At 47.1% G+C, this 27,946-nt stretch overlaps 1 protein-coding gene across 2 annotated transcripts in view; it reads right to left on the reverse strand.

Moving 5' to 3' along the window:
• MYO7A (myosin VIIA) overlaps positions 1–27,946 on the reverse strand; it is a 69,380-nt gene that overhangs the window by 5,621 nt on the left and 35,813 nt on the right. For both annotated transcript variants that reach the window (XM_026097924.2, XM_064505207.1), the window contains 27 exons: positions 27,117–27,201; positions 26,013–26,231; positions 25,756–25,863; positions 24,942–25,151; positions 24,192–24,395; positions 22,828–23,004; positions 20,967–21,056; positions 19,577–19,704; positions 18,121–18,247; positions 14,739–14,858; positions 13,841–14,014; positions 12,356–12,583; positions 10,489–10,659; positions 9,291–9,408; positions 8,877–9,003; positions 8,585–8,754; positions 8,289–8,479; positions 7,968–8,092; positions 7,402–7,559; positions 6,095–6,248; positions 5,384–5,539; positions 5,078–5,183; positions 4,608–4,721; positions 3,436–3,523; positions 2,892–2,998; positions 1,615–1,800; positions 83–199 (listed from right to left, as the gene is read on the reverse strand). In XM_026097924.2, coding sequence (XP_025953709.2) covers positions 83–199; positions 1,615–1,800; positions 2,892–2,998; positions 3,436–3,523; positions 4,608–4,721; positions 5,078–5,183; positions 5,384–5,539; positions 6,095–6,248; positions 7,402–7,559; positions 7,968–8,092; positions 8,289–8,479; positions 8,585–8,754; positions 8,877–9,003; positions 9,291–9,408; positions 10,489–10,659; positions 12,356–12,583; positions 13,841–14,014; positions 14,739–14,858; positions 18,121–18,247; positions 19,577–19,704; positions 20,967–21,056; positions 22,828–23,004; positions 24,192–24,395; positions 24,942–25,151; positions 25,756–25,863; positions 26,013–26,231; positions 27,117–27,201 — 3,958 coding nt within the window. The remainder of the gene's footprint in view (positions 1–82; positions 200–1,614; positions 1,801–2,891; positions 2,999–3,435; positions 3,524–4,607; positions 4,722–5,077; positions 5,184–5,383; positions 5,540–6,094; positions 6,249–7,401; positions 7,560–7,967; positions 8,093–8,288; positions 8,480–8,584; positions 8,755–8,876; positions 9,004–9,290; positions 9,409–10,488; positions 10,660–12,355; positions 12,584–13,840; positions 14,015–14,738; positions 14,859–18,120; positions 18,248–19,576; positions 19,705–20,966; positions 21,057–22,827; positions 23,005–24,191; positions 24,396–24,941; positions 25,152–25,755; positions 25,864–26,012; positions 26,232–27,116; positions 27,202–27,946) is intronic.

The raw sequence follows: 27,946 nt of genomic DNA on the forward strand, positions 1-27,946 counted from the left end.
TGTGTACCTGGAGCCCCTCCATCATATGGGGCTCCTGACCTCGGCTCAAAGCTGCCAGGGAAACCCCAAGTAGGGAAGGTACCTTCACTTCAAAGAACGCTGATCCAAACGTAGGCCACTTGAAGATAATCTTTAGGAAGGCAAGCTTGGCTTCTTCTCTTGTTTTGCCCGCGTGCTTATTGTAATATGCCACGATGGACTGCAACAGACAACAAAGCTGAGCTGGAGGGTTTGCACAATGTAGGGAAGATGCTTGCAGGGGAAGAGCATCATCGCAAAAAGGTGGTTTATCCTACCAGAAACTGTAAGTGCTTCATAGTAACTTGGCTGTTTAACAAGGAACTACCATGCCTTCCCTGGATGTTCACTAACTGCAGAAACACATCAGGTGTCTATCTGCTCACCAGTGCTAGAGGGGCATCAACACGAGCATTTGTTGATGAGAAGAAGCAAGTCTGGAGGGTAAAGCTCTGCAAGTCCTTTCTGTGTGCCTGGGAGTCAGTTCTGCTCAGCCCTGTACAGGAGTGTCTGGCATCAAGGCACTGAGCCCTGGGGACTGTCACCTTTAGCATGGCTTAGGGGACATTCAGCCTCAGGGTAGGTGTCTGGGCTCTCTGGGTGGCTGGGTGGTGAGCAGGGAGCTGACCAGTCTAGCAAAATGATACATGGATGAGAGAGGGTGATATAAAAAGGTCCATGGAGATGTATGCTTAACTAAGTACTTAGCCTCCACCGTGAACCTTCCACAAGGTAAAGGGCCTCACCAGCCACATTGCAAAAGAAGGGGTGGTTGCTAACCCTGGGATCTCCTTCACGGTGCTTAGCACTGCCCAGCATACAGAAAACCCAGGTTCAGTTCTCCCTGCTGCATTAATTCCTCGGCTATACGCTGTTTCCAGGTGGCAAGTTTCTTGGGACCAATGTTATTATTCATTTATTTTATATAATTTATTTTTAAAATATTAATTAAATTATTAATTAATATTACTATATTAATAATAAATATTAACTGGGCTAAGACAGGAGTCGATGACTGGAGAAGTTGTCAGGGAGAAGTGACGTGGGTTCTAGCCTCTGCTCCAAAGAATACATAAGAATACATCACAGAAATGCTGACTGGTTACTGGAGGAGGGACGGAACCAGGGTTACCTTTCTTAGATGAGGTGTGCAAGCAAGTTATAAGGATTATAAGGTTCAATACTCCAATTTAAGCAGCAGAAGGGACTAAGGGACCCTCAGTCCAGAGAAGCCAATAGTTGCTGGTTAGGCACATTTGAGAGCTGAAGATCCAGCAAACAAAGGCCTTAACAAGACTACTTCTTGGCAGTTAGATAGCTACGTTCTTTTATGGCTCCAGGCCTGTCTGTACCTGTGCCCCAGGTCTCCCTGTGTAAAGTGGGGAGAATAATCCCTCTGCTCTGGAGTCTGCAAACTAGCATGCATCCATACGGTGTTGCATCCAGCGCTACAGCAACAGCCACAGCAAGATGTGGCACAAACAGAACCCACAACAAGGTAACAGCATGTACAGGTTCCTCCTCCCGTGCTCTTGGGGAGGCTATGGCTCTGCTAAGGCACAAGAGGGTCCATTGGTGACTACAGCCGCTGTTTACCCTTTTCCAGTCATCTGGAGAGAGCTGCCGGATGAGGTCCTGAGGCACCAGCTCCTTCAGGAGTTTGGGGATGCTGGGGAAATAGGACTTGTCATCCTCAAACTTCACGCGGTAGATGAGAGCCGCCAGCTGCAGGACCTCCTCCCGCGTACACTTGTGGTAGCCACGCAGGTACTTTGGTAACTCCTGCACGGGTGAGAGAGCCATTGATAACCACAGACCTCATCTTCAGAGACACCCCCACCTCCCCAGACAGAAGACAACAGTGATTGCTTGAAGGGAAGCACCAGTCTGTGCCAACACATGCATCTGCTTGCTAAACTTTTTTCTTCCTTCTGTAGCCTGATGTGCAACACACACCTTCCCACCCCCAGGGTCTCTATGACTGTCCCCATCCCTGCATCCCATGGATAATCTTTATGGAGGGAGAGAGGGGCTGTGGATGTTAAATGGAGTTCATGGAGGCCTCCATTCCCTAGTTATGAGGCTCAGCCCTCCTAGAAATTGTGCTGAGTGTGGTGGACAAGCAGCTGCTCAACTGCTTAAAGGTCCTCTCTGGTCTAAACCAGTCTCATGTTACATGGCACAGGGTGGTCCCCATGCTAGGCAGAACTCTCTGGAGGGAGTGAACCTATAGTCTCAGTTATCTTCCCTTTTTCCAGAAAATCCACCCCTAGTAATGGCCACTTGGAATCAAATAGCCTTTTCTGCATGTTTTGCAAGTTTTTAAATGTATTCTCCCATTACTGCATACATACTCCCATTGTTCTGAAAATGTAAGTGACTAGCAAAGCATTAAGAGGTACAGCCACATTGGGATAATCCAGACAAGAACTGAACAGGGAGTGTGTGTGTATGTGTATGTGTGTGTGAGCAAGCTTTGAGACATGAAGGTGTGTCTTTCATCCCAGAAGAAACATGGGCAGAAGCACTGAAACTTCTTGCCTGGCTGCTGGCAGCCCAGTGGGAATGTCACAGCTTATCTCCAAGAACGGAGAAGCTGAAAACCTTCAGGATGCTTCTGAATTCAGCCTCTCTGCTGAGGCTGCCAGCAGGATGAACTCTCTCCTGCTTCTTGCTACTCACCCAAGAACATCTGGCCCAAACCCCAGCTGAGCTGGTTGCCCTAAAAAGCACGATGGCTGCTCCTTGCCGTGCATGCCAATAGTACTCTTGGCAGTGCCCTGTTTAAGGCAGGTCCACAGGCAGAGGAAGTCTTTCTATCCCTTCCCTAGTTCCTCCCAAGTCTCCACTGATATTGCAGATTTGTAGAGTACCTGGTAATAGTGGAAGATCGAATCTGCCATGGAGTCCTTTCCAGGTGTCGTGTTGGTCCACAGCTTCTTCATGAAGAACACTTGGTAGGTGAGGGAAGGCACTATACCTGTGCAAAGCAACCAGTGAGCAGCCACGTGTGAACAACGCTGGGAGCACCATGTGGCAACTGATGTCCCCGCAAGCGAGTGGTGCCCTGGGCTTGTCACGGCCTGCAGGGACAGGGGTGCTGGCAAAGCTGCCAGAGGGGCTCCAAGCCTCTAGTGCACTTGGGCCTTGCAGAGAAAAGCACACCTTCCCCTTGCAAAGCTTTAATAAAGGCGAAGGAGTGTCTAGCTTCATTTGGCAGCAGAGGTCTTGGAGCTCCTGGGCAGGTCATCTCCCACGTGTTGTCACCAGGGCTGGCACAGACAACACAACCACAGCAGTGTGGTGCAACCAACGTGGCAGGACATGCTGCCAACCTTGTCTGAAAGGGCTGGAGGGCTCTGGGGGGGTTCAAGCCAGGGCTGTGCGTGACCACAATGGAGAAAAAGTCACTGTTACCATCTTTTGCTGGTCTTGCTTTCTTTATCCAGTCTGTCAGGTGTCTGACAAAGTCGAAGAAGAAATCTCCCTCGGGCACACTGATGACCTGGGGGGCACAGCACATGGTTACGAAGGCCGATCATGCAGTGAGAGGCTCGGGCAGGGCTGGCTGTTGCCCCATCTCCTGTAGGTGTTGCTCACTGCTTTATTCCAGTTAGGCTGATGTGTTAAAAATTGGCAATGTGAGAAAGCCACTGCCAACACCTCACTCTTCCTACAGGTCCTGTCTCTAATTTCATCCATTATTCCTTATTGCAGCTTCTTGTTTCACCAGAGCAATTCATTTCACTTCATGATGACTATCTTTATTGTTTTCTTCCAGTTACCCTAGGGATCTCTAAGTTTTTCTTACTTAGCCCATCTTTATAAATCCATCCCAGCAACTACCTGCCTTTTCTACCTTTTTCCTGGTGGCCCCTATCTCCTTCACCCAGAATCAATGCAGCATCCCAGGGACAGCTACCTGATGGGGGCCAGCTGACTCGGCTGCTACATCTGGCAGTTTCACTGTGCTCTGTTATGGACATTACAGAGAAAGTCCTTGATACTCAACTAATACACAATATAGTGAGTCCTTCGGAAATAAATCTGCCTCTTGCTTCACTCCGGATCACGCCAGGAATGCAATGGGCTGCAACTAATGTGTGAGATCTTGCACACCGCGAGGTGCTTGGTGGATGTCTGGGTCAGCACAGACACAACGGGCTGTTACGGTGCCAGCGTCAGGTGCTAGTGCCATCCACTCTGAAACTAGGAGAGCTTTGCCTGGCTGCTCCTGGCACCTCTTGTCATCACTGACCTACTATGGGACTACAGTCAGTAAGAGCAGGATGCATCTGCCTGAACATGTTTGTGTGGTCTCCCTCTGGCTGACGAGGATGACCCATGCTCCTGTTTGAAGACCTTTTAGATGATTGCTGTAAGCCATGGCTGCAGGACTGCAGGCCCCAGCTGTAGCAGGTTGGATCTGACTTAGAAAGGTGACACTGCGTGCGGAGAAATGCACCTCACCCATGACTGAGCCGAGCCCTGGCTCCACCAGTGTGCACCCTCTGCGGGCTGGGTCATCGGAAATGCCAGGCACCACCAAGTGCCTCAGGGCCACCCCCACCTCTGTGTGGGTCACTCACCTTGTCAGAGATTTTGACAAAGAGGCTGAAACCCTCAGAGGACTTTAGGAGCAGCCTGTTGGAGATGTTCTGGCAGAAATCCTTGGCTTTTGTGCTGGACTCCACCTCAAATGCCTGCAAAGAAAGGAAGAGATGTGTGTGTATAAAGTAGTGTTATGCTTATTGCTGGTCACGTAGAAAAAAAATATTCAAAGTGATGAGAAATCCCAGCAGATCTCATCTCTCCACCACAGATGAACAAGGGCATGAGCAGGTGCTGGAGAGCAGAGGAATTACCCTTTCCCCTCCATAGGTGTGCACAGCTTTGCACATACACCCACTCTGAAACACAAGAACCTGGATGTGCCCACAGGCATGAGGGAAGAGGTGAATGTGTGCCTCACTGACAGGCTAAACAGCATGAGGTGATTTTAGTAAAAATAATTGACTGACCTTGACAGCAGTTAAAAAATCCCTTCTCCCCCTTTTACCTCATCGGTGTCATCAGGGAAGTAAACTTTGTGGAAAATTTGGGTGGTTTTGTGTTGAATTGCTTCCACTTCTACGAGATGGGGTGGGTACTTCCTGGATCCATTCCTGCAAAACAGGAGGCGAAAAATGCCACAGTATCAGCCAATGTCCTCCACCTCATGTCCCTTCAGTTCAGTTTGGTCGAATGCAGAGAGATGTTGCAACCTTTCAGCGTTCCTCCACCCCCATCACTGAAATATCCCCTGTTCATATGCTCTCATACACATGTGGAAGCTGTGACACGGGTAGGACTTTTGGTGCCGTACCTCAGTGCTTTCTGGAGTCTCTGGATGCAGTCTGCTGCCAAGGGGTGATGCTTTCGGGACTGCAGAAACCTCTGGACATGGGGCAGGAGAATGTTACTTGGAGGGAAAAGGCCTGTACACAACCACAATAGCTCCCAGCCTTTCTCTTCGCTGTACCTAAATGAGAAGAGACCCCGGAGGAAAAATAATCACTCACTGCATGGACATGGCTCTGCTTTGGTGTGCTGTTAGGGCTGAGAGAGGAGACGCTGACTGGCAGGAGGTACAAATGGTGGGCTGCAGAGGAGGTGGAAAATGGGATGCTCAGGCTCTGGACCCAAGGGACTGGAGGACTTGCAATGCAGCCAGCTGATGCTGAATTTAAATGGGCTTCATGACACCCACCCAGGTGGGAATGTTGGATCCAGACAGAGGATGACTGGCTAGATTAGAGGTTTGCCAGCACAGGGATGGAGGTCCTGAGACCATGCTGGACACAAGGCTCACCTGTTCTACAGAGAGCTGGTTGGGACTTTAAAACCTAATCATGCCCAGTGAGTTAAAATGACACAACGGACAACATAAGAAAGATGGCTCTACCAGGCAGAGATTTTAAATACTGCCCCAACAGCAATGAGCTGAGGAAACTATTTGGAAGATGCCAGTGTCTCCCTGCTCCTCAGCACCCCATGTCCAGGACTGCTTTACCCAACAAAGGCTGCTGACTCTTACTTGATGTGGTTGTCTGTGAGCTGCTTGAGGGTCTGGCAGTAGATTTCATCCTTCAGGGGCTCAGCTTTCAAGGCACCTTCAAATATTTGGTCTGTCAGCTCATTGACTGAGCGAGTCCTTTTGGATGGGTAGTCACCCATATACTTCAGCACAGGTGGGAGGCAGGAGTCAAGGATCGGCTAACTGGGACATTTGCGGAAGCCATTCTGTTGACGATGCCATTAAAGAGTTCCTACACACAACTACAGAAGTGGCTGCATTTTGGTGGAGGGGGCACAGTATATGGTAAAGGCTCTAAATTCCCTCGGGAGACTTCTAGTGAGTTCTCTCCCTTTATCACACACCATCTAACCTTCTCAGGTTGGAAAGAATTTCTTTGGGGTTGGGATACATAGGCCTAGGAAAGCTCTGTCACTACTAAATTAATCAATCACACATGGAGCTGCCACTGCAAAGGGCTGGATTTACACCTGGTGTCATTAAGCAAAGGTCTGAGAACACCAGCAGAGCTGCAGTAATGTAAACTAAACCAAACGAGGACCTTCACCATCATGCTCTATTGTAACTACTCTACATAACAAGAGACCATAGTTTTCTGAATTGAAATGTTGTAACCCAGGGAAAGGGGCAGGAGAAAATTGCAAATGTCCTCTTATTTTTTTGCCAGTCCTTTTAATTTCTTCTTCTATTATTATTTGCTATTAGGAGGAAATCAGTAGTAGTAGCAATAGTGGTAGCGTCAGTAATAGGCAGTATAACAGCAGAACTATTAAAACTGTAAAATCTGGATCCTAGAGTCAAGCCCCACCAAAAAATAAAGGCTACTTTTACAAGTTGGATCTATGCTTGCACTATGCTTGCACCCAGCTTGTCTCTCCCATGCTACATTTATTCTGCCATATAGGGGAGATTCAGGCATCCCCCCTGTCCCCAAGGCCACACAGACTGGTTGGCATTCCCAGTGAAGAGGTCTGCACCCCTTTACAGCAGATACATGTTGGAGAAAGCCAGCTGAAGCAAGTCAAAATAGAACTGGTGAGTTAACCACTATGTAGTGTTGACCAGCAGGACTCAATAACTTGCTTCCCAGCCCTTGTTTATCAAGCTGTACAGAACCCCTTGAATCCCAGGGATTCTTGAGTCTCGAGTTCAGGATCAGGCCCATCAACAAGTCTCTAACACAGGATCAAAGCCCCTTAGAGGGAACACAAGCCTTTGCATGGGCTTTGCTCAGGCCCCTAAACAGCCTCAACCTTTCATCTGCCAGACCTGCTGCCCCAGAGCTCCCCCAGGCAGTGGAAGGATATCAATGAAGGCCATGCAGGCTTCTTGGGACAGCTCCTCGCTGCCCAAGATCTTCTTCAGCAACGGCTGTTTGATGGGCTCGCGGGTGTAACACCACAGCTTGTCCTTCCCGCGGCTCTTGGTAATCATGACCCGGCTCAGGGTGTGCTTGGGAGGTGGCCTGGTGACAAAGGCAAAACGAAAGGAAAGGTGGATACAGGGATGAAAGGCAATGGATGTGCCAGAACCTCACCTGTAAGGGCTGCTCACAGCACCTGGCTAATGAACTGTTGCACCAGACAGCAATTCACAGTTTAGCAGTTATCCAGATCTAATTCTGCCCAAAGATATCCATTTGTATTTTCCTGACTCTGAGCCAGTCTGAAGGAATCCTTCATAAAATCTTGTCTACAGGAAACTTACAGCTAAAATGTCATGTAGCAACCTGGAAGCTGCAGATGTACAAAGTCATGCAATGGGATATTTAAAATCTTTTCCAAAAAACCACAAAATTATGTCCCTGCTTCCAAACCATCAGGAGATGGGCTACTACTTCCTACCCTTTTTGAAGATGGTTAAAAAAAATCACCTAAAATAGTCATAGGAAAATTCCTCCAAGGTATATGGTTTCACCCTCTCTTCACTGTCTGAAATTGCCAGCTGGGAGGTTCTGATAACATCTTGTCGTTGGTCGGGGGTCATCGTGACCAATGCCTGTGGGACAAATAGGTCTCTGTTACCAGATATATTTGAGATAAACAGATCCTGATGTATCTAGAGAGAGGAAGCAGATGCAAAATGAAAAGACTGGTGGTGAGTGAAGAAGATTAATCCAAGCTCTTTGGGAGGGCTTTTGAGTTCCTCAGGCTTTGTATCATACTGAGTTGCGTCATCCCATAAAAGAGCTTACCACAATCTCCAGGGGAGGCATGGTGACTGTAGGCAAGACGTAAACAGAATCTGTCGGGAAATCCCCTTTCTGCTTGGTCCGTTCGTTGAACCCGTTAGCCCAGCCTGAGTTCATCACATGTTCTCCTGTATCCTGGTCCAGAACTATGAGGTCTCCTTTGAGGAAGCTGAGGAAACCAGATTCTTCTCCCACTGCAGGAAAGACAACCATTATTTTTTATTTTTATTTTTTCCCCCCAAATCCCTTTGGAGTAATTCAGTCTACCTGTTTGCCACTGGTCTGGACCATTTACTTACCAGGGTTTGGGTTGTCTTGGAGAGTGACCACATACTTGGATCTTTTCCTTAGTCCTTCAAGGAAGGTCACCACGAGGTCCCGGATGTCCTCTGCATTGTTGGAGGTGAAAGTGTATTCATCGCCTTTAATGGTGGCCAAGGTGAAACTCTGCCCTTGCAGCTTTCCCCCTCTAGGATACATTTTCACGGGAGACACAAAGAGGAAAGCTAACAGCATCAACAGACAGAGAGGCAAAGCCTGGAAAATGACTGGTTTAAGGTGAGATCACCAGCTAAGCCTGATCCTCCTTACCTGCTGCTTGACACAGCTGTGATCTCTGGGAAAGAGAGCTCCAAGAGAACCTGCTCCTGTTCATCCACAAAGTAGACTCCTGTCCAGTTGACAGCTACAATCACATCATTTTTAGGCAGGCTTGGCCCTGGGTTTAAGATGAGACATACAGTCAGTACATGAAGGGTCTTAAGATGCAGAAAATGTGTGCCTATCAAATAAGGATGTAACGGCCAAAAAAATCAGCGTTATCTTTAATCAAAAAAATAGTGGCAGATTCATAGCTTGAGCCATTCCCAACCAGGATGCACCAAAGAAACAAGGCATCTGAAAAAGGCCAGCTACCAGGTCCGTGAAATCTTCCCATTGGGGGAGTCTCTAACTCTCCTTCCTTTGTTGCTGCCTATGTCCCAGGGATGTGTTTCACTCACTCACCTGAGAATTTGAAGGCTTCGTAAAATCGAGAAAACAGTAAAGGCCACTTGAAACGTGCAAAATCCACCACCTCTTCCTTGACTTTTTTGGGGTCTGTCCTCTTCTGAGTATAAATTCCCTACAGACAAAGCAAACCAAACCATTGTGAAGCAGAAACACCCAATTGTAGCCAGGAAGATAGCAAATGAAAAACAATTCATTGAAATGTAGCTAATTCATGTCATCTGAAGATGCTGGGACCATTATTAATTTCGGTCTCAGAATAAGGCAAAGGGCCAAAAGAAGTCCTACAGGAACAAGTGATAGGCTGGACAAAGTCCTGGAAAAATTCTGGCTTCCAGAAGGGAATGATTCTATTCTGAGAAGGCTGGGCAACCATCTAGGATGACCAGTTTGGGTGGGATTCATCTCAACTAGCTTTAGATTTCTCTAATGTAGGTGTCTACCTCTCAGCTTGGCAGTCCTATCTAGCCCTCAAGCGTAGGCATCTAGCTTCATTTAGGACATCCTTGGGTACCTGAGACTTCTGCATGTAGTTGACAGGTCTGACAGAGGCCCTGCAAGATGCAGGTGTTTCTGGAGTGGGATACCCCAACCATCTATGTTTAAGCAACTGAACTGAGGCTCTGAATCGAGTCCCTGAACCTCCATTGACTGTAATGAGAAGAGAGATACCTAGCACACATGGAGACATCTACCTTTAGGTGTCTTAACCTGGAAATGGATCCTGCTTTTAAATGGATGCCAGTGCTCATGCCTGGATGACCCACCGTCATGGTAATGATGAATTATGGGAGTTTGTGGTCTGATTACACTGTGGGAGGGTGTCACAAATAATCTTAGGGAAGTCAGGGAGGTTTTACACAGCACCTGGCACCATAGGGATCTGAAATTAAATGGGGACATGAGCCACCACTGTATTACAACCAATAACACCACAATCTCTGTACCAGAAAGAAAATCCGAGAGATGGAGTTTTGCTTCTCACAATGAATCTCTGCAAGTTGTCTTCATCTGTCAGACTTCTCCTCAAAACCAGTGGTAATACTGAACATGGCTGGTGCAGAATCTGCCCTTTCCCTTTGTTTTAGCTTCAGGCAAGGCCAAGAGCTGACCTTTGGAGGCTGACGTATGTTTAAAAGGCACATGAAGCTACTAAAGCATGCCTTTGCCCTTTCCAGGTGATCTATGTCCCCACCTTTTTATGTGCAGCTATAATGAGCTGAGCCCATTTCTCCACCGTTTTTGAAGCTGTGATCTCCCTGTCTGGGATGTAGGATGGAATTAGATTTAGCAGCCTTTCCAGCACCATCTCTGATCCGTAGTCCACGTAGTACTGCTGGGAAGCCAGTTCTGCCAGATCTTCTTCCTGTGGGAGCAGAACAAGCCAACATAATGCAGTCAACAAACCACTCGACCCCACCCTCCGTGCCCCATAGCTCAGGGACTCCTTCGTGAAGGCAGGATGTATTGCTACTTCAGATTAGGGTGGGGACTCTTCCTTTCAGTAGAAATTCACTGGTGTTTTAGGGAAGTCTGAAGCTCAGACGATTGATCCTGTGCTGTCCAAAGTGATAGTTGCTATGAACAGCTCTTCAGTGGATAGTAGGAAAGATTATAAACTCTTCTTCTGCTGCAAACATTCATTAAAAGGCCTTAATACTTCCCCCAGGCTCTTACATCCTTTAGGCTAACGCAGTTAAATAACAGCACATCCTGAATGCAGGTAAAACCTTATATGGGCCATGACATCACATCTTTGTCCACATTAGTAGAGCAATCTGTTGCTGTCATCTGTTGGTAGTGCAGTTTGCATATGAACACTTTAAGCTAAGACTAAGCCATATGCAGCCCCATGCAAGCCTGTATAGTGTGTGAACATGTTTATCTCTGTCTTCCCTTAAAATTCATCCTGCTTCTGATGCCTGAAGTTGGCAATGGGTAATTTTGCTACAGTAAACAGAGCTTAGTGGTTGGAAACTGTGTGTATCCATCATTTCTAATATTTGAGAAGTCCAGCAATTGAAGCACCTGTGCATGTTGCAGAACTTCACTTTGTAAAATGTCCTTGGTCCAGCAATGTTCCAAGCACTTTGGGGTGAATAATAGAGCTACTGAGATGATAATAGTGTAGGGAGCCCAGGAACAAAAGAAGGGGAGAAATAAGAAGGGGCAGAACTTCAAATAGGATAAAAGAGCTGAAGTTAATGCAATAGAGATAGAAAAAGATGCTTTAGTTCTCAGGCTACCTGGTCTCTACTGGATCATAGGAGAACAACTAAGTGTTGGGGAAAAGAGATATCTTGGATACCACTCCTGGATGATTTCAAAGCAAGACAAAATGTGGTGGACACTGACGGAGGTTTGGATATCTCTTGAGACACTCATTTCAGTGGCAGCGCCATAATTCTGCAAGTTCTTAAAGGCTTGAGGGGCTTAAATTTCTACTACTAATGTACCCTCATCATATGGCTGTACTACTGGGATTGCGTTGCATGGTGTAAATCCTGCTATCCTGAAACATGTTGCTCATGTTTAAACCTAGTAGGATTCTCAAAATAGGATCCTGTGTACTCCCGATCTGGTGATCTGATTACAGCATGCCTGTGGACCCCAACCTGAGATCGACAGATGAGGTGACTATTGAATCTCCCATCTGAAAGCCAACAGGGGAGAGTGTTCATGCAGCACATGGGAATCTCTGATCTCTCCCAGCCAAGAGGAGCTGACCCTGCAGTTCCCACTTCCCAGGTGAGTAACAATCTCCAAGCTAATGGGTGTTCAGTGAGGAAGGTCTCTTACCTCCTTTGGTGAAACCTATTTCACCATGCAGGAGATATACATTGGACCAGACCAGTGGGGCATTTGGCTGGGAGTGGGGAAATGTTGGCTCATTCATTCTCAGTGGAAGATGACTGCAAATTTCTTGGCGGTTGAACTTTGGCTCTTAATGAGGCAAGAACATCAGTTGTTGTAAGGCGTAGCTCAGCGAGGAGACTGGCACATTCCCACTGCAGCATTTCAGTGCTGCCCAGGAAAGGGCTGTAGCTGTTACGGACACTTACCTTGTCACACCGATACTCCCCAAACTTCACACCCCGGACGATCTGTTGGTAAATGAGATTCGTGGCCACATTGTCCTCATTTGGGTTGTGCCAAGGAGTGAAGATCTCCTTCCTGAAGAAGAGCCTCCAAGGCGCGTTGCGCTCCTGTGCTCCCTGCTCTTTGGCGTACTGCTCGCACTGGGACACAGCATCCATCACATGGTCATTGCCGCTCCCCAGTGAAGAGACCTAGTCAGGAGAGATCGAAAAGGGGGGATTCATCTGACTAAATCTTGATATCGCTACATAGAGCTGCCTACATCTGAGACACTCGTCTAGGCTTCCTTTATAACCAAAACAAATCGAAGTGTCTATTTCCCACCGACCAGCTAACACAGGTGGGTGAGAGAAATGCCACTCCAGAGCACCTAGAGCCATTCTATTTTGAGCCCCAATTTCCCAGGCCAGAGTGAAAGGAGAAGATTAATGTGAATTATCAAAGCCAAAGGTCCAATTATAAATTAGTGTTTATTCATACGGTGCTTTGAAACACCCTGTTCAAAAGTCATGGACTTGGATCCAACCATGTTAAAGCATCAAACAAACCCAGAACAAAAAGCCTGCCCTGGTTTGTCATTTCTATCTTCTTCGTGTGGCCTGGCAGAAGGCCCTTAAGCACTCTGCCTTCTCTGAGTGAGCTTCCCAGGATGAATGTCCACATATTCCTCAAAAGAGGCCAAGAAGACATGAGTATAAACGACTTCCTTCTCCATCCACAGGCAGAGGTGGCTACTTATGGAGGGGAGAACATAATCCATCTTCTTACACAGGAGCTATGGGAATAATTCTGCTTCCTTGAGTTGCAAATATTGTCTCATCTGATGAAGTTTTATCCTAGGTCTGTTTTCCCTTCTCATTTGCTTTCACCTTTATTTTTGTGGAATTTCTGAAGCAACACATGTTTTTTACTTTAAATAACTTCAGATAAATTCCAATGAAGGTATGATAACTTGGGTTTTAGCTCATTTTACCAGCTAAATTTCAACCACCAGCTTTTCTATACACATTAAACGTAGTTGCTCCCTTGCATAAAAGTCCGTACTGCTTTGCTTTTATTGGAAGTTCAATTCAAATTAATTTTCCTGGCTTAATAGCATAGAATCATAGAATACAGTTGGTTGGAAGGTACTATGGAGGTTTCTGGTCCAACCCCCTGCTCAGAGCAGGTCCATCTCAGATTAGGTTGCTCAGTGCCTTGTCTTGCTGAGTCCTAAATATCTCCAAGGATGGAGATCTCGCAGTCTCTCTGGGTCCCTGTTCCTCTGTTCAGCTACCCTCACTGTGAAAATCATACCGGCATCTGCACTGTAGAAATGTTTCATCCTGACCTTGAGGCTGCTGTTTGCTCAGGGCGCAGGGTCATTCTGCCCTCTGGAAAATACGTGGCAGCAAGAAGAATTTCCCCCTCTTTTATAGGGATAGTCAGGAGTGTAATTCAAGACATACCTTGTCAAACAGTGCGATGTAAAGCGAAAACCCAAATCGGTCCTTCAGGCTGATTTTGTCAGCCAGAGAATTACAGAGCTCTTTAGCAGTTGTTGCAGAGTCTGTCAGCAGGGTTTTTGTTGTCCCGTCCATAAACGTGACAGGCAGCATGATGGGTTTCTTGGACTTGGTTGCCTAATGGATTGAAATTAAACTTTATAAAGGCATATGAATTTCAACCCCATCTCGACTACTTACATATGTATTCTTCCCCCTCAGCAGTGGTGAACCCTGATCTTGCTGACTGGCTTCATTTCAATACTACTGCAACATACTCCTTAACAAGATAATGCATGGTCAGCCAGAGGAAGCACTTGGAAACCCCAGATTTTTATTTAATGCATTCACTTATGAAAGTCAATCCAAGCAGGCCTCGATATGCTCCTGGTCACTGAAACACAGCTCTCTGTGCTACTAAACTAGCATAGCAAACTCTTAAATGTGGCACAAACTGGGCCTGTTTCAACTACCACTGCCCTTGAACGAGTTCCGGGCAGCTGTAATGCTCCCGGGACCATTCCCGGCAGGAGGTTTGCCTGCAGCCACCCTCGTGCAAAGCAGCTTCCTAGCATCCACATGGCCTGCTCCATGCCAGCTGGCCTCAATGCCGGAGAACATGCTCAAGCACATTTAATTTACAAGTATTGATGTAGCCTAAGGGGATGATCTTCAGCATGCTCTGGAGCAAGCCCTGGATGCATGAGGAATGCAATATTTTAGAAATACCTGAAAATTTTTGAGAGAAATAGGCATTTTGTCATGCAACTTTCTGTCCTGTCAGAGGTGGGGTTCCTGTCATAGCAAAAGGCACAAATCCTGCATCCCGCCCAGCTGGGAGTGGGGACAGAGGGGCTCTTACCTGCAGCTCCAGCCAGCTGGGTGGCTGTGTCCTTGTCCCGTTGGCAAACGTCCGCCGCAGCCTCTCTTCGCAGTAGGGAGCATAACCGGGGGGGCCTCCGTTGATAAAGTTCCTTAAATACTGTTTGCAGTAAGAAACGCATTGATTAGACCATCAGCTGTAGAGGCCAAACATTTTCAAGGGTTCAAAAAAAAAAAAAAAAAAAAAAAAGGCAATGATTTATTGGAGAAAAGCCTTGCTGGGACTGTTAAAGGCAGTGGTATTACTCAAGGCTCAAGACTTTCTTAAACCACATTGTTGGAAGCTGGCGGAGATGATGATGGACTGTACACTTGCCTTGCTCTTATACTGTACGTTACTGGCCTTGGTGGAGATAAGATACCAGGCTAGACAGATCTTTGATTGAAGCCAGTGCAGCTGCCTTTATGTTCCTATTATTGCTGCCATTAATTTCAATGTCTGTATTTTAAAGACAAGCCATATAAAATGTTATTGAGTCTAAGCCAAAGATATAGGAGTGAATGAAAAAGACCTAAAAGTAATGATCAAGGGGAACTGTAAGCAAATACCACTCTCAGAATATTTAGCTACCAATATAAAATGCACTTTGCAACTACATTAAATAGACATTTCTTTACTTAGATTTTAAAGTGTATTTTAAAAGATCCTAAAAGTGTATTTTAAAAGATCCTAAACCAGAATTTGAAGCATTTCAGCACACGTTAAAAATGCAGCCACTTTATTGCAGAGAAAATAAAATCCAATCACTTCCCCAACATGACACTTAAAATATAGGATATATATTTAGCGTATATAGGAGCCAAGGTGGGCACTTCATATTGGAAAGCGGCCATATGGAAAACATATCCAAGGCTGCCCCAATATCAACTAAATCCTTCTTGAAATATTCAGTTCTGTCTGATATTTTCCAAGGTTGTGGAACAACTTCCAGGCACAGCAGTTTCTTGAAAGTCCTAGTCTCTTTTTCAGGAACATTTCTGCTATGAAAGTTAGATCCTGATACAGGTTTCATGCAGAAAGTAATCACACATCTGATACAACGTTCGCTGTGCACTTTCACCACGGGGAAGAGCACGGGACAGAAATGCTAAGAAATATTTACCCTTTGATTTTCTTAGGTGTTTTTCTGCCTGTTAAAGTGGTGGTGGATAATTCTTGCTAAATGAGCAGTCATGGCATCAGTAGGAAAAGACACTAGATATTAACAAAATGCCTGCTGGCTAACTGGATGGTCATCAACATGTGGCTATCTTTCATTCTATTGTAGCAATTGCATGGTTAAAGTCTGTAATCCCATGGTAAACCAGATGTTGGCTGACTGCTAACATCTGCAAACATGACACTAATAGATTAAGGACAGGAGAATGAGGTCTAGCACCGACATGGAGTTTGTGTCCCAGCACAGAGCAGACTGGAGCAGGTGGTTTGGATTAATGTAGCTTCAAAACAGAAGCATTCGCTGAAATCCAGCAAACTCTGAATATTCCTCTGCATTTCACAAAACAAAAAAGTCAGTCTGGATGGGAGCGTAGAGGATGGAGGCAGGATTAACATTTCACTGGGAGAATGCTTTATCTCAAAATACGCTGACCGACATCGCAAGCTGGCAGGTGTCGATGACAACTCCATGGATAACTACAGTGACTTCGGAGGAGCTCTGAAAGTGGCCAGGTCGCTGCCAGTGTGTCACTCTTTGGAGAGTAACCGCAGTGTGGTTTGCTGCAAGGGGTGTTTGCACTCAAACCCGAGCAGCGTGTGTTCAAGGACAGTCACCACAGGCTGCCATGGGGACACAGAAACTGTTTTGGAGGGTGATTCAGGGAGGGCTCTGCCTTATGGTCTCCAAACTGCCCTCTGCGGGGAGCCCATCTCTTTCCATGTACTGTAAAGAGACGATGGGTATCTGAAGTCAGGTGGTGTGAATACCCCTTTTGCCCCACAGCCCCAGGGTTTAAAAAGGTTGACCTACTGCCCAAGATTAGTATGGGCAGAACTAGCACAAACCGCCACAGAAGCTTTTGGGAGTATTGTCATGTATCTCAGCACAGATCAGAACTCAGGGCAGAGGTACATGTTCGAGTCCTCAGAGTTATTCATAAATGATTTCCGAGAAGTGCTACAATTTCCTAAAATAAGCTTCCGCTATTAAAGATTTAAATCCACACTATCTCTTGTAACATACTTTCTCATATCTCATTTCCAGACATAATTTAATTTTCTGCTACTCTGCCAGTAATTTATCTGCCTTATTATATTTCCTAGTGACAAGGCCTGGGGAGGAAGGAAGAATTTCTATTCTTGGCTTCAGCTCTTTGAGTACTAAGGACCAACTACCTGATCTGATGACATCTATGGAAATTAATGGAAAACCTTGATCCCCAGTGGGCTGGGGAGCAGGTCCAGGCTGCGATAGTCTTACAAAAATCTGAGAGGGACAAAGGAAGTCTTGTCATGTCATGGCAAAGCAAAGACACAGTGTTGAGCCTGCTGCCCTGAGCCAGGCAAATGGGATTAACTTGAGCAGTCCTGTGGGTGTTAGCCAGACTCTAGGTGTGTTACTCATTTGGAAGACAGGCTGCTCAAAGCTAGGCAGAAGGACATGAATTTTGCCCAAGGGAAAAATAATCCTTAACAACCACCTGATTTTCAGGAGTGTCAACCCCTTAGCAAGTCCTGCTGATTTTAGTCCTGCTGATCCATAGTACTTCTGAAGCTAAGATTTATTACATGTCATTTCCCATGTGGCTATTTAGAGAGCTGACATTGTCAATATAATACATGGTGGGGCAAATTCCAGCATGCAGAAAGCAACTATGCAAGCATACTTCCAGGTATTTAAAACCATCCTTTCCTATGTGCAATTTCTTATATTAAGTTATATTTATAACTAACTGTGTAGTACTGCTCCATGCCAGATTTAGTAGAGCAGATGCCTGAAATCATGTGGGCAAATGCAGCAGGTGCTTGAATGAATGCACACTTTTATATCTGTGTGGAAACTAGTCTTCCATGGGACAATGAAAGAGAGAAAAATATGGGCCATTCTGGATGTGCATAACCCTCTTGTAGCTTCCCACAGCAACATTTCCTAGCAGAAATCACTTAAACACATTTTGATCATCTTCATACATCTACACTTCAGAAGGATTCATCTGAATTTGTTGTCTACTTGTCCTAATCAGGACTTGTGTCACATGCACACTCCTCTTTCTGATTAGGACCTTTATGTTATTACAATTCCGGACAAAGGCAAAAACCAGGTTCCCTCCACCATGAAACCCATGAGAAAAGCTGGTCCCAGGGATGGAAAAGAAAATGTATCAGCAGATAATTCACAATATGAATATCATTTGCAACTTACCTTCACGAACTTCTCAGAAGGAGCAAAACATCCCACACACAGGGACATGAGGATCCAGCCCCTGGCATGGCTGCTTTTGGAAGGGTTCTGGGTCAGCTGCTTACAGATTTGACAATAGATCTCATCCCTGCAACAAGAATCAGAAAATAATTAGCGTTCACGGGGCAAGGGGGTGCTCTTCAGAGTGAATGGACATAAAGGCAGGCCCCATCTGCATGTGATAATTAAAAATCCCTTTTGGAATAGCAAGGATATTAATTTAACTGCTGTAAAGATGGTTGCTCTGGTCATCACTTTGTGTCTAAAATGCCACCTATCACCAGTGCTAGAACTTCAAATAAGTGATGCCTTTTCCTGTGCTTCAGCTGGGATTTTACACAGCTGACCAACAGCACTTAGAGAAAGAGGAAGAGAAGAGATAGTCTTGCAGGTCGGGCAGCTGAATGTCACCTCTGGAAGACGGAGTCTATCCTGGCTTCTTACAAGGGTTTCCAGCGATACCAAGCGAGTCTCCTAAACTAAACTTGACAGAGGGCCACCATCTGGGAGAGTTTCATTTCCCAGCTGTTCATGTTGAGACACCTAAACTTGTTTTGCAGAAGTGTTGGGAACTGACAGCTCCAGTGGAGGTCAAAGTTTGTCCAGCTCTTACATATAAACAAGCAAGTAGGTAATACTGACAGGTAATATTCACAGGCATTTCAGTTTCGGAATGAACGCCCACCTTTGCCTTTAACCTTAGTTCCCTACATGTAAACTGCAGGATAACGGTACCTCCTCACCTATGTGGGATACAGCAAAAACTAGTTGCCCCACCTGTCTGCTCTCAGAGCGGACTTTGTGCGCCCTGCCAAAAAGGAAGGCTGAGGGCTTCAGGGTGAACTTGGAGGGTGAAATGAAAACCAGAGAAGCTGGTCATCAGATGAGGATGCCCGTCCTCTTTGCATGAGCAGATAGGCATGAATGAAAAGGGCATGAGATCACATAAGCAAGACTGTATTATAACACGCACATATAAATAAGCTAACTCAAAGGTGAGCAGTCAGCCTTAATCTGGTACTTGCTAATTTTTGGATGCTTGATTTACCAACTGTAATGAGCTTGAGTGTCTCATTAGTGATCCATTTAAAATATTTACACAAGCAGAAGAGATCTAAATGGTCAAATGGAAAACGACAAGTAGCGAACAACAAAAGCAAACGTTAATAAAACAACCCAGCACACTAAGTACTTTGAGAAACCTCTGAGCCTCCCTCCAGGGGCTCTCAACCAGGCCTGAAATGGACACTAAGGAGAGCGGCACAGCCTGACCCGTACGAGACAGCACAACTAGAAGAATGATATAACGTGAGCTTTGTTCATCTGCACACACTAGCAAAAACATTTGGACAAAAATAGTTTAATGAACAAGGAATGAAAAGAATGGCATGTTTATGCCTTTGTCCTGATTTCTAACCTTAATGCTGGCCTGAGGATGCCATTACCAATAATGAAATGGAGCTTCTCCAGGTTGGAGGTGGGTCGGTCTTCAAGCATGCTATTACCCTGGAGCGTGGACTCACCATCATGAAGTCTCTTTGTCACCTGCCAACCAGATACATTGCTCTCTTTCAGTACAGCTGGTCACTGTGCCCCCCACCCCCATCCCACATGTGTGCTGAGCCCCCAGGAAGACTCCTCTGCCAGCCAGGAAAGGTCTTGGAAGGACTCCACTACTTCAATCTAGCACTTTATAAGTGATGAGGGTGTTACTTTATTGGCTTCAATCACATACAGGTGAAGATGAAGATGGTTCTGTCTAGTCTTTTCTTGGCTTTTCTACAACAGCACCCCTGTATTCCAGCTGTGAGCCAGACCCACAGCCGGGAAAGGACCACCAAGGATCATTGGAATAACTCTGGCTTATTGCTAAGGAGGGTCTGGCCCTTTATCTCAGTCATATTAAAAAATCTTTAAAATGCTAACAAAAAAGACCCCCTCCCCATGCTAGTGATGCAGTCAGAAGCACATAAGCATGGAGCTGTTTGTGACAACAGGGATGGCATTCATCCACCTACCAGCTCTCCATCTCAGCCAGTCACATTGGCCTTAGAGCCACTGGAGAGAGAGAGAGACATTTCTAGAGTGTGTCTACAGCCACATTAGTATAAGATGAAATGGAGCCTGTTTCTTCCACTGACTCCAGAGGGAATGAGGGTGACTAACTCAGAGAGAGATTTTTACACTCTCAAGCACCTACAGTCGGGTGAGATGATGCCTGCTCTGGAAGAGGACAAGGCAGTGTGCAAAAGAAGACTCAACCCATGTCTTTCCATTTCTCCTATTCCCTCTCAAAAGGCTTCTTGCTCCTCACTCTTTCAAGATGGGATTTTCAAAAGCTCTCAGCCTTGGGTTAATGGTTGCCATGGGGAATTTTGCCACTGGCATTGGATGGGAGCAGAGGCAGAGGATGGGCAAGTGCTTTTGGATACCCCACCTCTGCTACCTGTGCCACCGAGGAGGGCAGAAAGGTAAAAGCAGGGGCAACATTCAGACCATCACAGAGTGGTGAGAGGTATCGGCAGCTGGATGGAGGGCTGTGAGAGAGGGGAGGGAAGGTGCTGGATGGATGGAGAACGGGAGCCGAGGGGAGGCCGGCGCGAGGTGCAGAATGACTCAAGGAGACACGGGAAGCCAACCTTTCCCCTTAAACACTCCTTAAATCTTTCAGGTAGAGAGACAGGTAGCGCCAAACCCAGAGGAGGGCTGGTTCTATGTTGTCTAGGGAAAAGCAGAAGAGAGTCAGAGAGGGCTGCAGACAATCCAACGGCACTTGTGCTGCCAGGCGACCAAGCGTCTCCTCTCACCTCCTCTGTCAGTTTGGATTTCTTCTTGAGTGTTAAGGAGACCAGTTTGTGCCGCACACTGTTCTTCTTGTGCCCGTCAATGTGAGTACTCTGCAAAGCAAGAGGCATGTAGTGAAATGTAGTGAAGCTCAGAGTCCTGCCGAGTAGGTGGTCCCCCTGCCTCCCCAGGGCTTCTGGAAGAGGCAGTGGATCCTGGGTGCAGAAGGGGATATTGGTGGGAACAAAAAGTCTGGACCCACATTCCTGTGCCCTGCGATAACCCACATCTGGCTCTGAATTTTGCATCTGGCCAAGACTCAGCAAGCCTCCCGCGGATCAAAACTACACCTTGGGGGAATCTGAAAAAAGGCCAAGTTTTGTCAAGTAAGTGCCTGAATCCTAGTAAAACCATGTCCATCCTGTTCTGCTGTAACCCATTCAGGCTTGCTCCTACATGGCAAATAAATAAGCAGAATCACTCTCCGAGGTGAGCCATTTGCACAGCAGGTTTGTGAGCTGGAAGTCATCTAGCCAGGGATTCATGGGCCCCTATAGTTCTCCTTTATGGTTTCATCATCATTAATCTCAGCTCTGTGCTCTGTCAGATCTCCCAGAAGTATAAATCTGATGTGGGACAGACCCAGGCACTGATTACATATCATAAAGGATGCAATAAGGAGTTCCTGTTGACTTTCTGCTTTCATGCCAACTTTATGATAGCTGTGGGATTAAGATGGCATGGAAAATCACTTCACTTTTTAATCCAGATAACCTCTGAACATTTTAACAACTTTGAAATGACTATGATTTTTTTAACCAAATCAGCACTTTGAGTCCTGCAGCTGTGAGGTTTTATACCTAGTACAAATCCAAGTCAGTACTATAAATCTGGATTTGTATACGGTGAGATTCAGGGTCGTCAGCCAACTCTGTGTTGTTGTGCACTCTGCAGAAGAAATGCAACCACAGACACAAATGACTGCTTAAATTTTTCTTCTCTTCTGTACTACCTGATGACTCAGCTGTCCAAAATATGCCTTCTTGTTATAATCAAAAAGAAATGATAGGTAGAATTAAAGGAAATTGAATCCTGGTGCATATTTTTACAGAATTAGAATCCAGATGAGGTTACTTTCCTTTCAGGTAAATTAAAGTACCAAGTGACCTCACTGCCTCTAGAAAACCAGGAGATCTGCCAGTTTATATCTGCAAATGATACAGGGGCTTGTCCAAATGATGCAAAAAAATCTTATTGTAAATGCAGCAGCACCATATAGAAAATACCAATAGCAGGCAATATCTTTCCCTGTTATATAAGGCTTAAAATTAAAGGTTAAAGATGAAAGGGTACCAGTACTATAGACAGTGTTTTATCCAAAGCAATGTCTTATCCAGGAGGGGTCCTAAGACAAAGTCCTCCAATGACATCCCAGAAAGCATTGAGGATGTAACAGGGATTTTTTTTTCTTATTTCCACCACTTAATCTCCAGGCAACTCTTTACTTCCTGCTCCAGGATTAAGAGCACATTTTTAATTTTGTCTCCTCTGACCCAGGGCAGATCAAAACAAAATCCCAAATGAGAGGCTGATGACACAAGACATTGCACTCCCCCCCCATGTGTTTCTACCCTATGAGGAGGAGGAGAGAGAGCAGAGCCCCATGACAGATGTCCAGACACTTCCCTTACTTCAGGTATCCGAGTGACGAACGAGGGACAGGACCAATACCTGACACGGAGGCAGTTCTCCTCTTGCACCATAACCACAGATAAAATTGGCAAACTGATTGGCTACAGCAAACCCCATACGTAGTTTCTTTCCAGACACATTTCAACAGCCACCACCTAATAATATCGACTCTTCCACAACGGTAGCAGTTACCTCTCCTTCTCCCTGCAGCGCTTGCAGTTCTTTTTTATAGGTCTTCTTCCCAAGAGTCTCATAGATCTTGGTCATCACTGGTATTTTCTCACCACCGTCACTCATGGCTGTGTGATATTTAGGCTCAGGGAGGTCTCCCATGAAACGGAGGATAGTGATCCATACGGCAAGTGCTGCCTATTTGAAAGGAAAGTTTAATTTCATTAGCTCTCAGGAGGACAGTGGATGTGGTGGTCAAGCCATGCTGAATCCGTCAGGAAGAGGGGCTTTAAAAGAGTGTAAAACAATGTATCATTTGGATACGAATGAAAAGTTATGTGAGCTGGACCAGTGCAAAATACATGATGGACTTTTCAACAGTCAGATGCAAAGCACGAAATGAGGCTAAGACAGGAAGGGCCTTAAAAGTGGTTAATAAATACAAACAGTTGCCTTTTCCCCTTGTAGAAATGGGCATCACGAAGAAGTGACTTGCCTAGTTGCTGAATAGGGACGTGACTGGAGAGATCAACAGTATGATAGGGACAGAGCAGGTAAGAGGAAATGCAGGGCCCTGGGAGAGTCTGGGTACAATTCTGCCACCCCATCCCAAAGCCAAGAAGACACTTGCACAGAGCCTGTTCTTGAGAGCCTCGACCATCCATCACCATGCCCCAGCCATGTGGCTGCACCTTGGCAGCATGCCCCGATGGCCAGTGTGGTCTCCCCATACATCTTCAGGACAGAAAACACGTTTCTGCATTGCACACAACCATTTTGCCTGTGGCCTGCACCTCATCTGAGTGAGCGGAAGCCAGGCAGGCTGGTGGCCAGGACCACCAGAATCAAGGTCTGTGTTCAAGCCGTCACGAGTGTGTTTTTGCACCCCATGGCGGGGGGGGGGGGGGGTGTTGCTTCTTGGTTAGGAGATGCCACCCTTATAGAGAGGCAGCAACTGACATCACGTGTGCTCCTAGCCAACTGCAAAGGAGAACCACTGTGAGGGCAAGACGATGGACAGATGTTCGTTACAGCTGTGCAGGTTCAACATAGTTCTGCTCTTGAAGGACCAGTTATAGGACAAGCATTCCTCCTCTGTTAACTCTGCTCTGTCCATGCCTCGAGCCCCACAGCACTTCATTAATAGTCTTAACACAAATATCAGGGTACAGAGATGGGCTCACCACTCTGTCCCTCTGAAGATGGTTGTCTCTTTATCAGTGCTGAAAGCATGCTGATGGGACAGTGTTTGCTGACACCGCTGTGCTCTCCATTGAGCTCTGGGCACACCAGTATATCTCAGAGGCAAACCTTTGGATGAAGGGGTCCCTAGACTTACTCCAACCCAACCCACCCTGCTCAGGGGCAGTCATCCCGTGCCTCACCAACTGGTCTCCTTCATCTTCATGGTACAAGAGAGGCTGCTTGAGAGGCCGGCGGATGTAGGTGTGTGTCGTTGTGCCCTGGAAATAGGTGGCGGCAAACTTGGCAAATTTGTACTCCGAGAGATCTTCCTCCTCTTCCTCAGGGAGGGGCAATGCTGCATCAAGGTCCTCTTCCTCCAGCTCCTTCTGGGCTCGCTCGAGATCCTGGCAGGGAAGGACATGTCAGACATGCTGCATGGCTTTGGATACTGAACTCCCCCCTCCCCTTGGCCCTGACTTTTCTGCTGGACTGATTTCAGTCGTGAAGGAGGCAAAGGTGTGAAATACAGCTCTGGAGTCCTGGCAAGGCTGGTGTTCCAAGGGTTGTGCCTGTGCCCAGCAAGGTCCCCAGGGCAGAAGGAAAAGCACTGAGCATGGCCTCATCCCCAGCACAGGGGAAAGGGGCGTTGAGCTAGATGTTGTGAGCTGTGATAAACCACAAGTGAGCAGATCTCAAAGACTACAGGGCCTCAGTGATCACACAGCAATGCTGCTCCCCTCCACATGACAGCCCCAGAGAAGGCTTGCAGATTGCCTGTCTGTCCCTGTCTGCAGCAAGGCGACCCTCTGGGACTGCCCAGGGCCTTCTGGCCATGCAGAAGAGCCTGGGCTGCAAGGAAGCCTTCAGAGCCCCCCTTCAGATTGCCCCCCTCTGCCCTGATTCATCAGTGTGTTGCTAGAGCTTTTCATAGGGTCGCATCTCTCCAGTACCTCGAAGCCATTGGGTGCCTGTCCTTCCTGGCCAGGCAGCGAAGATGTTGTCCCTAGGAATCCAAACATTTTGTCCACCATGTCCGAGTCGTTCACGGGCTCGTTGCGAGCTTTCTCCATTTTTTCTAACAGCTCTTTCTTCCGACGGGCTTCCTCCTTTTCCTTTACTTCTCTCTCTGCGTCTTCCCGGGCCAGCTGGGCCAGGCGTACCTAGAAGAGGACAGTTGCAATGACTAAACCACTCCCTCCAAAGAGCTGTCACTAAATTCTGCAGGGCCTGGCTTAAGAAAAGCAGACTGTCTTGTATTTAGGGCATTATCCCAGCAACATGACTTGGAGCAAATTAGTAACATGTCTATGTCTCAATTTTCCTAATTGCAGAAGGACATAGCAACAGCATTTTTCTCTCTCTTTATTGCCTATTCAAAGTGTCTGGTCTAAGCACAGAGACCATCTCTGACACCTTTTTTTATATATACATAGCAAGCATGCATGCACGCACACACACAAACACACACACACACACATTGGTCTACACAGTGTCCCAGTTCCCCTTTCAGCCTTTATACAGTAGCAAAAGCAAGTGAATAATAAACACAATCATCTCTGGCATTCCTGTGCAGCAGATCAGAAATTCTGGAGCAGCTTCAGCCTAGTTAGAACACAGAGAGCTTTAGTGAATTAAATACAAATTGCTCAAGCAGGGCAGAAATCTCCTAGATATTTTTGGCATTTCCCCCTCAAAGGGGAAATGGCCCTGAAAAACAGAGAGAGAGAGAGAGAGAGACCCAGAAAAAGGGCCGTCACAGCATACTTGGTGTTTCTTTTCTGCTTCCTCTTTGGCTTTCTTGGCACTCATCTCTTTTCGGAGTCGTTCCTCTTCCGCCAGCCGAAGCTTCTCTGCTTCCAGGCGTCGATGATACTGGGAAATAAACACAAGAGCTCTTCTAAAAAGACATCTATTGCTTTTTGTAATTCTTTTGTGCTCTTTAAACACCAATCTCATGAGGACATGACGTCCCTCTCCCTGCCTCCGTTTCCCACGACCAACCTCTCCTCCACGGTACTTACTTCCCCCCGAAGGCGCTTGTACAGCCTTCGGGCAATCATGCCCCGGGCGTACGCCTGGACGGTCAGGACGGCCCAGAGGCGGTGGCGGAAAGCCCTACGGACGAGGTAGCCCCGGCACCGGGCCTGAAACTCGATGATCCGCCTGCGGGCCATGTGGTACTGCTTGTGGAGTTTGCGGGATCGGTAGAGGGCCTGCAGTCTCAGGAAGCCGATCCGCATCTGCAAAAGGGAGCAGGATGAAGCCACTCTGCCGCCCGGGGACTCGCCCACCCCAAGCAGATTTCCCTCCTTAATCTCCTGCTTGCACGGTTATAAATAAGAGCAGCTGAAATCAGCCACCACCAGGACAAGCCTTTGGGAGGGAGGTTCTCTGAGAGGGTGGAGAAATGGAGGGCTCTGGCTGTTGCACTAATTAAAAGCCCAAGCTGATGAAGGCTGATTCTTCCCTGCTGAATCATACAGAGTTTCTCCCCTTGAGAGGCCTCGAAAGGACTGGTTCCTCACATCAAGGTAGCCGCAAGTCGTGAAGGCTGTACCCACGGAGGTCCAGCATCTCCCGCTGGATCCCCTGCTAAGCACTGCTCCTGCAGATCTCCTGCCTGATTGCCGAGGCTCTGGATCATCCTGACCAATCTGGAAATGGCTGTTCCTATCATGTTGCAGGCTCAGGGGATGATATTGGGACTCTTTGGGCCGCGGTCCCTTCTGTGCCCAGCACACTTGCCTGTGCCAAATGACCGCTGTTGTGTCAGATCCAGCTAGGACAGGGAGAGAAGAGGGCCATGGATAGTGTTGAGGCCAAGAGAAAGCTATGACTGTGGATGTGGTCAGGCCTGGAGGTGGATAGGGCCTGTTTTTAGAAGAAGCTACCCTTCCTGCAGCCAGGCCCAATGTTGCTCCTGAGTTTTCAGTCCCCTGAGAACTGGGGGAAGACCTTTAAAACCCTGAGTGACCATTCCTTGGTTAGCTGGTGAAGACCACCCCAAACCCCTCCTCAACACAGCAGGGCAGAATGAACCGGAAAGAGCCAGGAAACTCATATTTAGGTGCCTGGAAGAATGACGTGGGATAGCAGAGGGTGTGAGAAAGCACCCCAGTACTTACTGTACCGTAGTTCTTCCTGCAGTTATGTCCACGCCAGTATCTCTGAATCATCAGGACTGAATTTCTCACTTTCAGGAAATTGGACCTGGAAAGGCATTTCAATCACTTGCCTCTGGTTATTACCTCCTGGGCCTCATTCTTTAGAGATTTGAAACAGCGCAACTGAATAGACTAAATATTGCATCTTCTGCCCGATAATGTCTCCTCCCCCAGTTCTCCTTGCCTTACAAGAAGGTCTGTAGGGGCTTTCTCTGGTAGGTCTCCACCAGTCCATCTTGTCAGCTTGTGGGAATGGGCAGAGTAGCCCAAAAAAGGGCAGCAGGAGATGCTGGGAACAGTCCCCTCCTTTCCCCCCTTGCTGCCTCCTCTCTGCTTTGAAATCTCCTGGGCTGCCCACTCCCCGCTCTGCAGTCCCAGCTGCCTGAGAATGGATTCAACCTGACCCAAACCTGTGGTGAAGGACCAGAGTCCCAGTGGTGGTGGGAAATGAGAGCAGGATGCTCTCTGTGGTGAGGACTAGAGAAGATAACAACTCACTTGCTGGCAACATGACACCACGTTCAAGAGCAGACTACAGCAACACCAACCCTCTAGCCTGGTCTGCCCTTTTGCCCCCTTTGCCTGTCCTGAGCCTGGGCTTGGACACCTTAGGTGCATTGGGAGGATTTGGAGGTCTCTCCAGGGCCTCTGTGCGATGGCAAGGAGGCTTCTCAGCACCTGATTATTTTTCTGCGAAGCCCAAGGCCTGTCCTGAATCACAGCTGTGGGTTGGGCAATCATAGACCACAAAGCCCAAGAACTGCTCCTCCTCCATTGGTGAAGTTCCCCCT

This window comes from Dromaius novaehollandiae, chromosome 1, assembly GCF_036370855.1.
Source record: "Dromaius novaehollandiae isolate bDroNov1 chromosome 1, bDroNov1.hap1, whole genome shotgun sequence".
Lineage (NCBI taxonomy): Eukaryota > Metazoa > Chordata > Aves > Casuariiformes > Dromaiidae > Dromaius > Dromaius novaehollandiae.